Source organism: Phalacrocorax aristotelis, chromosome 6 (genome assembly GCF_949628215.1).
Source record: "Phalacrocorax aristotelis chromosome 6, bGulAri2.1, whole genome shotgun sequence".
NCBI lineage: Eukaryota > Metazoa > Chordata > Aves > Suliformes > Phalacrocoracidae > Phalacrocorax > Phalacrocorax aristotelis.
The window spans coordinates 14,217,342-14,227,813 of record NC_134281.1 but is presented as its reverse complement, the minus strand read 5'-3'; the positions used below and the strand labels follow the sequence as shown (position 1 = coordinate 14,227,813).

Genomic DNA, 10,472 nt, shown 5'->3' with positions numbered 1-10,472 from the left:
CTGGAACATTTCCCTAGCTGGTAGCACAAGGCTAATGAGCTGAACACCCATTCCCGTGAGCATCTCTTGCTGTGCTGCTGGAAGATAGCCCCGCTGTCACCCAAAACATGGTGACAAAATACCCACTTATGCTAGGATATGCTAGCAGGGCCAGCTGCCAAATTTACAGGTCTGGTGCCTAAATAAATCAAAGGAGAATTGAAGTAATTTTCCAAGAAAATTTCCATTATAGGAACTGGGGTGGAAGGAGGAAGGCAGCGAGGGAAGAAAGGGAAGGCCAGTTAGGAGGTGATGCTGTGTTGAACATAGCACAGCAGGAGACATCTCATTTTATTTAGCCTTTGCCAAGGGGCTATTTGACTCCAGATCCAAGCTCACAACATTTAGGAAATCCCCTTCCTATACTTGGCAATCTCAGGCTAATTCAAAGAATTATCTCTGTGACTCATATTAAGATTTTAAAGAAAGGTCGAGTCCTGGATCACATTATGCAAACATGAAAAGCCTGTTGTCCCATAGGGCTCACAGGCAAAAGCCCTGCTCCGGCAATCGTGGCAGACAACATCCGTTCTTCCCTTTTATCTGCTTTAGATGTTTGGGAATAAAGTGTCAATCACCTCTTCCCTAGTCATGTGTTAAACCACTAACATTTTCCTTTCTCCAGCTCTCTTCGCCTAAGTTAGTTCAGGGCAAGTTATTACCATGCCTCAGCTGCCTGCCGCACTTCTACTCTGGCATCATTTAGCTGTCCATTATCGGTGTTTTTTAGCAGATTTGGATTCAGCTTAAAATCCACTTGTGTAAAACCTTGCCTTACGGAACAGCAGCAGTCCACATGCCAGCAAGACAAACTGTCCCAATTTGTAGCTCCTTTATTCAGCTGGGTTATCACAGGCACCGTAACTCCACTCTGGTGCTAAATCCCAGCACCAGCCCGCTGACTGCCCTTCTCCGGTGCCACCTCATGGCCGGTGCTGCCGCCAGGCTTTACGCATTTGGCCGCTGGAAGCCGCCGCTGTCAGAGCCCTGGCAAGAGCCAGCTTTGGCTAACAAGGAGCAGAAAACACAAAACACGCTTTATGCGGCGGCTGGAGAAGACACTTAAAAGCACGTGGATGTCCTGAGCGTCCCGGATTATTTGTTATAATTGGTTTTTGCGCCTTTTCAGGCCCCGCAGCGGTTTTCCACAGCAGCACCGACACAGCCCCTACCGCCCCTCCGCCAGCCCCGAGGCCTGGGAGCTCAGCGGGGGCACACCGCGGGGACTACCGGGCTTGCCGCCCGGCCCCGGAAAGTACCGGGGGAAGGAGGCGGCCCTCCAGGGCTGCAGGAGGCCGGAACCAACCCCGGGGCTCTGAGGTAACCTGCCCCGCCGCGACCGCACCTCCAGCCCAGTCTCTCTCCTCAGGCATTCGCACCGCAGCCCTACCCCGCCGGGGGCCTCGAGAGCGCGCGGGCGCCGCCATTGTGGGCCTCCTCTCCTGTCGGGCGCCGCCATCTTGTGCCCTCCCCGTACAGCGCGGGCGCCGCCATCTTGTGCCCTCCCAGTGCGGCGTGTCGGCCATGGCGGGGCTGCTGTGCCGCCTGCTCCTCTGCCTGGCGGCCGCAGGGGCCACCGCCGACCTGCTGCTGGAGGAGGTGCGGCGCTCTGTGGACCTCAACACCCACCTGGCCAAGGTCTCGGCCGAGCTCAGCCTGGCCAACGCGGCGGGCGGCACGGCCGCCTCCGCCTTCCTGCTGGCGCTGGAGCCCGGCCTGGAGCCCCGCCTGGCCTACCTGGGCGTGCAGGTGAGCGTGGGGCAGCGGGGGACGGCGCCCCGCTCCTTGGGGCCGAGGGAGGTCGCTGCACGGCCTCGGGCGCTGCCCGGGCCCCGCCGCCCGCAGGGACACGTCGGCACAGCGCCGCGCTGCCGGCTCCCGCCGGCCTCCACACGGGCTCCGCCGGCAGCCGGTGTGGCGGTCGGGGAGAGGCTCCTCAGGTGCTCCGGCCGCCTTGTGAATAATGAAGCTCAGGGTTTCTGTCGTTGCACGTTACAGAGGAGGTTGAGTGGCTGAGGTGGCGGGGTCGTGAGGGAGTCCGGAGGGATGCTAATTACCGTCGTTCTTACTGTACCGAGGGCAGCCGCAGCCCCTCGGGTGGGGCGGTGTTTGCATCCCCACCTAGTGCAGGCCCGGCGCGGGGTCCAGCCTCGCACCTCCCCGGACCTCCCTGCGAGAGGGTTTTTCGAATCCCGGGGGTATTTGCACTGAGCTCCTTTTTGTTTGCCGGCTAAGCCCTGTAGCCTACTCGCTCCCCAGTCGCTGTAGAAAACATACAAGAGAAGTCACAGAAGCTGTTGACTGAGATTCTTATTTGCACAAGTTACAGACTATGCTGGCTGGGGAACGAGGCTGAGGGGAGCTTGAGAGGTTTATCAGAAATCTCCAGTATCTGTTCTTCCACACTGACCACATTGCAATTTGTGTTAATGAAAAACGTTATGAAAAGGTGCTTTTTTTTTTTAAATAAAGCAGTTATCTATCAGACACATTAAGTCTTTTAAACAGTAGCACACTGATCAGTCTCTTGGTTTGGAACAGGTGAAGGGTGAGGAAGAGGAGGAGAACACCTTGGAAGTGAGAGAGACTAAAGTTAAGGGCAAAAGGTGAGTGTCACCATCTAAGGTCAGTACCTAGAGTCATACATGGGGGTTCCACCATCATCCTCACAGTGGAGCAGAAATACTATCCCAGTCCCACATACCTAGAGATCCTAGAGGCTTTTGGTCCTGAAAAGATCTACTCTGTACTCAGTCTGCATCCTGGGGTGCTGCAGAGCCTGGGAGTACAGTTCACACAGCAGCCAAACCCAATTCCTGCAGCTCAGGAGGCCCCAGTAGAAGTCATTGCCCTTCCTGAGATGCTCTTTCCTTGGGAGATCAGACGTGGTTTTAGATCTCTGCACTGAGCCCAGCACATATCTGCTTCTGACAGCCACCCATGACTGCTAGTGAGGGGAGAGGCCTAGAAGGGGGACAATCTCTTAAGTGTAATGCAGCTGCCTTCAGGGGGCGCTCAGCTGTGCTTAGTCTCTTGTACTCAGCGCCTTTACTAATGCCCCATTCCTTTATTAAGGAACACCAGGTAAGAGAAGCATTACAGCTATGGTAATGCTCTTACCCATTGCTCCCTTTTGAAGGTCTCAAATGATTGGCAGTGGTGATTACAGAGAGATTATAAGTGTGCTTTGGCCATGTCCTCAGAGCATCACAATCTGCAATGTGGGGAGTACCACAGTGCACTGGATACTGTGGCCCAGCATGGACTCTTCCCTGCTGTGGGGAGAGAGGATGTTATCTTTTGCCTGAAGCTCTGCACTGCCAAGCGTGGGATATTGTGCATACGCTGCAAGACTGGGCAGGAGGGTGCTTTCTGAGCCATGAGAGCTGAGAAATAAAGGGTGCTTGTAAAGTGGGTTAGAAGCACAGTGCTGCGGCATTTCAAGAGGACAGTAGCTGTGGAATTAAGTTGCCAAGGTAGATTGTGGTTTCTGACATATCTGGAGGCTTCATGTGGTCCTGCCCTTGGGCTACCAAGCCTGACTTGAAGTCCATTCACTTCTGTCATCACCTCAGTCCATCTGGCACATCTTTACAGGTTTGGTGAAATCTCAATCCTTTTTGTAGAACCTTGGTCCAAAAGGTGCTGTTCCTTAGTTTTAGATCCTGTGGATAAAAATCTAAGAATGAACAGTCTTTGTGGGAACGGGTGCTTAAGATATTTGTGATTTGTCTTCTGGACATTTGCACATGCTTCCTCGGATTCAGATCATTCTTGTCTTCTGGAAGAGAATGGAGAACCCCCTGCTGAAGCATGCTTTATAAATACAGAACTAGGGAGGGAAGTGTGTTACCATTCCCCTTCCAAAATGGGAGCCAGGTGTTTTTGTGAAGCAAAGACTGTAATTTTGCCTGGACACAGTTCACCCTGTGCTGCCTCCTGTCCCGCTTCCCTAGTCCAAGCATACCCTCTGGGACAAGACATCTGTACGCCTTGGAGGAGCAAATAAAATATTGGCCCCAATCACACACGATATATATGATATGTGGGTTCCCATCCACATGGGGTGTTGCAGGGGTTGGATCTCATTGCTCTCTAAGTGGAGATCTCACATGACTTACCTGTTTCTCTCCCTCCCAGTGGAAAATTCTTCTCTGTGAAACTGCCATCTCCTTTGGCACCAGGAGCCAAGGTCCGTGTGTCTGTTGAAATGGTTTTCACACATGTCCTGCAGCCTTACCCCACCCATATCACCCAAAGTGAGAAACAGTTTGTGGTCTTTGAAGGAAATCACTATTTCTACTCACCATACTTCACCAAGACCCAAACAACTCGGGTCAAACTGGCCTCTAGGAACGTGGAGAGTTACACTAAGCTGGGCAACCCTTCCCGCACTGAAGACATGATTGAATATGGCCCCTTCAAGGATGTTCCTCCATACAGCCAGGTAAATGTGCAGAGAGATTGTGGCTCTGCAGAGGGCATCTTGCAAACAGGGCACCTGTGTCTCAGAGGCTGGAGAGTGGGAAGGGGAGGCTTTCATGTAAGAATTGGAGGTCAAGCCTGAGTTAGTCTGCATGCAGGCTAGAAACACGTGCTCCAGAAAGGTACTCCTAGTACAGACGTGATTGCTGATTGGTGCTTGGTGTCTGCAGAGCAAACCAAGCCTGTTTGTGCATGGCTCTGGCAGGGGTGTATTTGCAATGGGGAAAATTCCATCTCTAGACCCCTCACTGTTATAGCTCAGCCAGATGTATGGGGTGTGACCTATGAGTACACCCCAGGTACCTGGTGCCTTGTGTGAATTAGGCTGGAGTGCCTCAAATCTTCCCATGCAGTCAGCTTCGCCTCTCTGCAGAGTCTGTCAAGGAGGTTTCTCTGTGGGACATGGAGACAGATAATTGTGAGGGGAGGTTGCTCCTTACTTCAGGTCTAATAGTTTATCTTTTTTCCTTGTTTTAGGACACTCTGAAGGTACACTATGAAAATAACAGTCCATTTCTGACCATCACCAGCATGACCAGAGTCATCGAGGTGTCTCACTGGGGGAACATTGCAGTTGAAGAGACAGTTGATTTAAAGCACACAGGAGCAGTGCTGAAAGGGCCTTTCTCCAGATATGACTACCAGAGACAGCCAGACAGTGGGATCTCTTCTGTCAAGTCTTTTAAGGTTGACATTTTGCCTTTTTTACTGTGGCTTCCCTGTTTCTTACATCCCCAGAGGAGAAAAAAAACAGTTGTCCTTTTTCTTTGGTAAACATACCCAAGTAATAAGGGAATATTAAAACTCTGATGTATTTTCAGAGAAGGCTCATGCTAAGTAGAGGCTTTGGAGGCAGAATTAGGAGGTTATATGCTTTGTTACATCTGTTGGCCAAACAAACTGCATATACCAGGGCATATAGTGTTTTGCAACACTCCCGCTCCTCCAATCTCAGGGATGCTCTGAAATCCTTAATCCTTGTGCTGACAGCTCTGCTTTCTGTTTTCCACTGTGCAAGGGCCATTCATTCTCTTCCCACCCTCTTATTTTCACAGTTGCCTCTCTGTCATATCCTCATCATATTGACCAGTATTAATTGGAAACTCACCCACTCATTCCTTGCTCACAAAGCACTCAACAGGAGTTAAAGCCATGGCTCTGCTAGCCAGATGTGAGAAGTATGTGTTTTCATCTGAACCAAAACCTTTCTCACTGCTTGAAGCCTCCAGGATTGATTGTGGTAATTTTCTAAGGTGGTGCAGCCAAACAGAAATCTCATTTTGCTGAGCGTAAAGTCAGCAAGCTCAGTGAGCTAGGGCAGCAGGCTGGAGTGAAAAGGGAATTGCTGTCCTGGTGGTCGTGATGAGATCCCTTGCTGTCTGGGATATTTGAAACTGGGCTGGAGAAAGCACATTCATTTAGAGGCCAAGTGATTTTAGTGCTGGCAGCCACTTCTCTGGGTGATTGCTTATAATAGCACAATTTTACCACTCAGTGCAACTGAATGGCCATTTTGTCATTGCTCACATGGGAGTGCAGTTTCTTGATGCTTAACAACATTACTGGTTTTACCATTTTCACTGGAAGTAACTCCTAGCTGATGCACTGACTGTTGCTTCTCTCCATACAGACCATTCTCCCAGCTGCTGCTCAGGATGTCTATTACAGAGATGAAATCGGAAACATCTCTACCAGTCACCTCCTTGTCCTGGATGACTCTGTGGAGATGGAGATCCGTCCCCGCTTCCCGCTTTTTGGGGGATGGAAAACGCATTACATCATTGGCTATAACCTGCCAAGCTATGAATACCTCTACAATCTCGGTGGGTGGCACAGGGGAAGGGAATAAGAAACCTGTGCTTAAAGGTGGTTGCTATACAGCAAAGACTTCAAAGCTGCAGTATGCTGCACCTTAGCAACAATAGTTGCTAGCTATTATTTCTAGAATATGCAAACTCCTTTTTTGTGCTTCCTTCAGGTTTTTGTAGACATCTGGTTAAAGTATACTTGAGTGAGCTAGTGCCCCCTGCTGCACAATGTGTCCATCTGAATTCCACTCTTACATTTGTTAGGAGCTGAGCTTCAAGGTTGCCCCTTGTTCTTTAAGGAATTGTAACCAACCTCTGGTCTGCACTCTCTTAGGTGATCAGTATGCCTTGAAAATGAGGTTTGTCGACCATGTGTTTGATGAGCAAGTTACAGACTCTCTGACTGTCAAGATCGTCCTGCCAGAAGGTGCCAAGTAAGTGGTGTTACTGCTGGCCTGTTAATGCAGATGATTCTGTGTTGGTGGCAATTCTCCAGCTTGCTATAATGGCCTGAGGACAGTGAAACAAAACCATGACTGTGCATGTGGAAGAGACCTTGGAACACAGCTTTGCTTCCTTTTAGAGTGTTGTTTAAACTGCATAATTGGCTTTGTGCTAGAGGCCACGGTTGGTCAGCCAAGTCCTAGGTTACATCATCAAACACTGTAGAGTCGTATGAGACTGTCTGGCTTTATTCACAGGAACATCCATGTGGACAGCCCCTATGAAATCAATCGTGCTTCAGATGAGCTTCACTACACTTATCTGGACACTTTTGGACGTCCAGTTATTGTGGCACACAAGAGCAACCTGGTGGAGCAGCACATCCAGGACATTGTGGTGAGTGTGGCCTCTCTGCATGGGTTGCCTGAGCAGTTGCGCCTTCTCTGTATTTGGCAGCACAGTTAAAACACCTGTATTAGGTTCCAGAAATACATACTTGCTGGACTGCATGGCCAGTTCCGCTGCTGCCTGAGGAGTTTTCTTCCATGGTAACGTGGGTCACTCCTCAGTGTTTTGAACTTCTGTTCTAGGTTCATTACACCTTCAACAAAATCTTGATGCTGCAGGAGCCTCTGTTGGTGGTTGGAGCTTTTTACATCTTGTTCTTCACTGTGATTGTCTACGTGAGGCTGGATTTCTCCATCACTAAGGTGCGGTATGATGCAGAGCCCTGTGGGAGCATTAGCGGCTTACTCAGCTGATGATTGCAGATTTTTCATACCAGTAATTCTTGCTGAATATTCCTGCTGATTTGATATCTTATTAGATGCTTAAATGGAACCCTGTTTTTATGCTACCTGAGCACTGATACTCCTGCAGGGTTTGAACTGGTGTGCTAAGGCTAACCTGAGTTTTGCCTTCTGGATGAAAAGGAATCCCTCTCTAAGAAGCATGGAGGTCTGCAATTCTCCTTCTGCAACATTTTAACTTTTTGTTAAGCTATTTGTTGGGCTAGGCTGAGTGCTGAAAGGTGCTTGCCCTAGTCAGTATTTGTACCATTTGCCTAATTACTGTCAGTTGACTTAATTGCAAAATGGGCAGTTTGTGTGGCAGACTGCAGGCATGGCTTGATGCAGATTGAGGATAGGACTGCTTTGATCTTCCCTTCTGTCCTCTTGCAGGATCCAGCTGCTGAAGCTAGGATGAAGGTTGCCTGCATCACGGAGCAAGTGCTTACTCTGGTGAACAAGAGACTTGGGCTGTACCGTCACTTTGATGAAGCAGTGAATAAATACAAGCAGTCACGGGACATCTCCACCCTAAACAGTGGCAAAAAGGCTTTGGAGACGGAGCACAAAGCCCTGACAAACGAAATAGCCTCTCTGCAATCTAAACTGAAGACAGAAGGCTCTGACTTATGTGATAAAGTAAGAAATTCTAATATTTTTTTAATCTCTTCTGTTCTTGGCTCTATCAAGTATTCTAGGTGAGTTTTAATTTGGGGTTTAGTTTCTGCAGCCCGTATATTTTTTTTCTCTCTGAAAATGGCTTGATCCCTGCTAGGGGATGTGAAGATCAGTTTATTCTTTTTGCAGTAATCTTTGTTATGCAACCCTGTAAGTGCTGCTGGTAAATAGCTGCTTACGCTGTTTCTTAAATACCCCTTGAACCAGCTGCATGAGTGCAGACTAGTGTTTTTTGTAACACAATCCTGACGCTTCTCATTTTGCTCATGGTAGTGACACTTAGGCAAAAATGGAAACTATCAACATGTTACCAGTTCTGACTTGAGCACTGACACCAGCCAAACCAAAATCTTCTCCCTCATCTCTTACTTTCGTGCACATGTGGAATTTGTTGCTGACAGAATTTTGGTAACATGATGCTCCTCAGGGGGTATTTTGCTGTACTGTGTTGAAAGCTGTGGCACAGTGAGCACACACCCACTATCCTTTCCTCCTTCCACTATATTTCAACATTTACCTGAACAGCCACTTAACCTCAAGTGAATGGACACTTCAGTCTGTAAGGTCCATTCAGCCAACAGCCACCTTGCTTAACCTGTTACTGACTCAAAGAGTAGCTCTGTCATTACAGACCTGCTTCTCACACACCATTAACATTAACTGTAGGGACACAGCTTCCAGCTGTCATAGTTGTGATATAGCTTGAAGCCTTTAAAATCTATCATTAAACACTTCTAAACAGTCATTGCACCTGTCTCCTGCCAGTATGGCTCCTGAGTCCTTGGAGCCCCTTTTTCTGCACTGCTTAATTATCCATTCGTGAGATGTTCCTTATAATGTGATGCCAAAGACAGGTGACACCTCAGGAGGCAATATTCAGGGACTGGAGATATTTCCACTTAGCATTGACTTCATCTTTTTCTCCAGCTATACCTCCTCTTCTATTCCAGCTTCACTGTAGGGATGGTTTTTTGTCTCCTCTAACGTTCCCTTTGTTTCTCACCCCCATAAGGTAAGTGAGATTCAGAAGCTCGATGGCCAAGTCAAGGAGCTTGTTCTGAAGTCCTCAGTTGAGGCTGAGCGGCTGGTAGCTGGCAAGCTCAAGAAGGACACGTACATTGAGAATGAGAAGATGCATTCCAACAAGCGCCAGGACCTGGTCACCAAAATTGACAACATCCTCGACGCACTGTAACTCTCCCATTTAGTGACCAGGTGGAAGGGAGAGGTATGAAGTGAGAAGAGAAGCTTGGGAGTGGATACACTTTGAGCCAAAACTCCTTCCCAGGAGACTTAGGGGAAAAGTTGATATGAAATGTCTGAAAGTACATTTTGGGTTTAGATTTTTCTATAGAGCCTGTCTGCTCAGCAACATATGCTGTGCAAGGGACCATGACATCATGCTGTTTGGCTGGGTAACAGGGTTTCTTTACCAGATGTGGGACTCAACCAGGTTATAAAAGTCTCCTGTTTTGGGTTTTCCCTGTATAGATGTACCCTGACTAAATGCACACAGACATCCTGTCTGAGCACAGGCACACTCATGGCAAATCTGAATCTCGCATTTCCAGAAAGAATAAAAGATGCCTTTGTTCTACTTTGAAATAAAACTGCCACTGCCTCGCCTTTACGTGTTGAGCAGAGGTGGGGGGAGGCAGAGGTGCTGGTGCAGAGGAGCTGGGTGGCCCTATTCTGCCCATGGCCGGGCAGTGCAGTTCCTCGGAGAACAGAGTTCAGCCCTGACTGCTCCCACCTCCCATCAGCTGGGTGCCTTGAAGGCAGGGCTCTGCTGCAACTCAAGGCCCTCACTGAGGCAAGGGAGAAAGCCAGGCCCTTGTTCCCTAGGGCTGTGCATGCACCTACACCCTTACGGAGAGAAGAAACAACACAACCCCTCCCTGGTTATGCAGCTTCTGACTGCATGCCACGTGCTTTCCTGCTGTGTGTGACTACAGTCACTATGTTCCTTGTGCTGCCCCAGTAGGCCCTTGTTCACACCTGGATACCCTGGGGAGTGCATGTAATTCTCTGATAATTGCAGCCTTGTAAGAATTTTTTTTCCTGTGCCTCTCTGCTTCAGTGCACTGCTAAACACCCTAGAGCTGGCTGCAGGGACTGGAATATAGGTATCCCCTGCATAGCTGAGCTGTTTGAGATCCCAATGCAGAAAGGACCAGAAAAGAGGAGAATGGGGTGTGTCCCTCTGCCGTCTTTCTCACTGATGCCCTGC

General features: G+C 49.1%; 1 protein-coding gene across 1 annotated transcript; it reads left to right on the top strand.

The window, feature by feature from the left end:
• Positions 1–290: 290 nt before the first annotated feature.
• On the top strand, positions 291–9,852 carry RPN1 (ribophorin I). The gene is made up of 10 exons (XM_075096043.1): positions 291–1,788; positions 2,581–2,645; positions 4,180–4,486; positions 5,002–5,211; positions 6,155–6,347; positions 6,667–6,766; positions 7,034–7,172; positions 7,367–7,486; positions 7,958–8,203; positions 9,255–9,852. Exons 1-10 carry the CDS (start codon positions 1,564–1,566, stop codon positions 9,435–9,437), a joined length of 1,788 nt encoding a protein of 595 aa, XP_074952144.1. The 5' UTR covers positions 291–1,563; the 3' UTR covers positions 9,438–9,852.
• Positions 9,853–10,472: the final 620 nt, after the last annotated feature.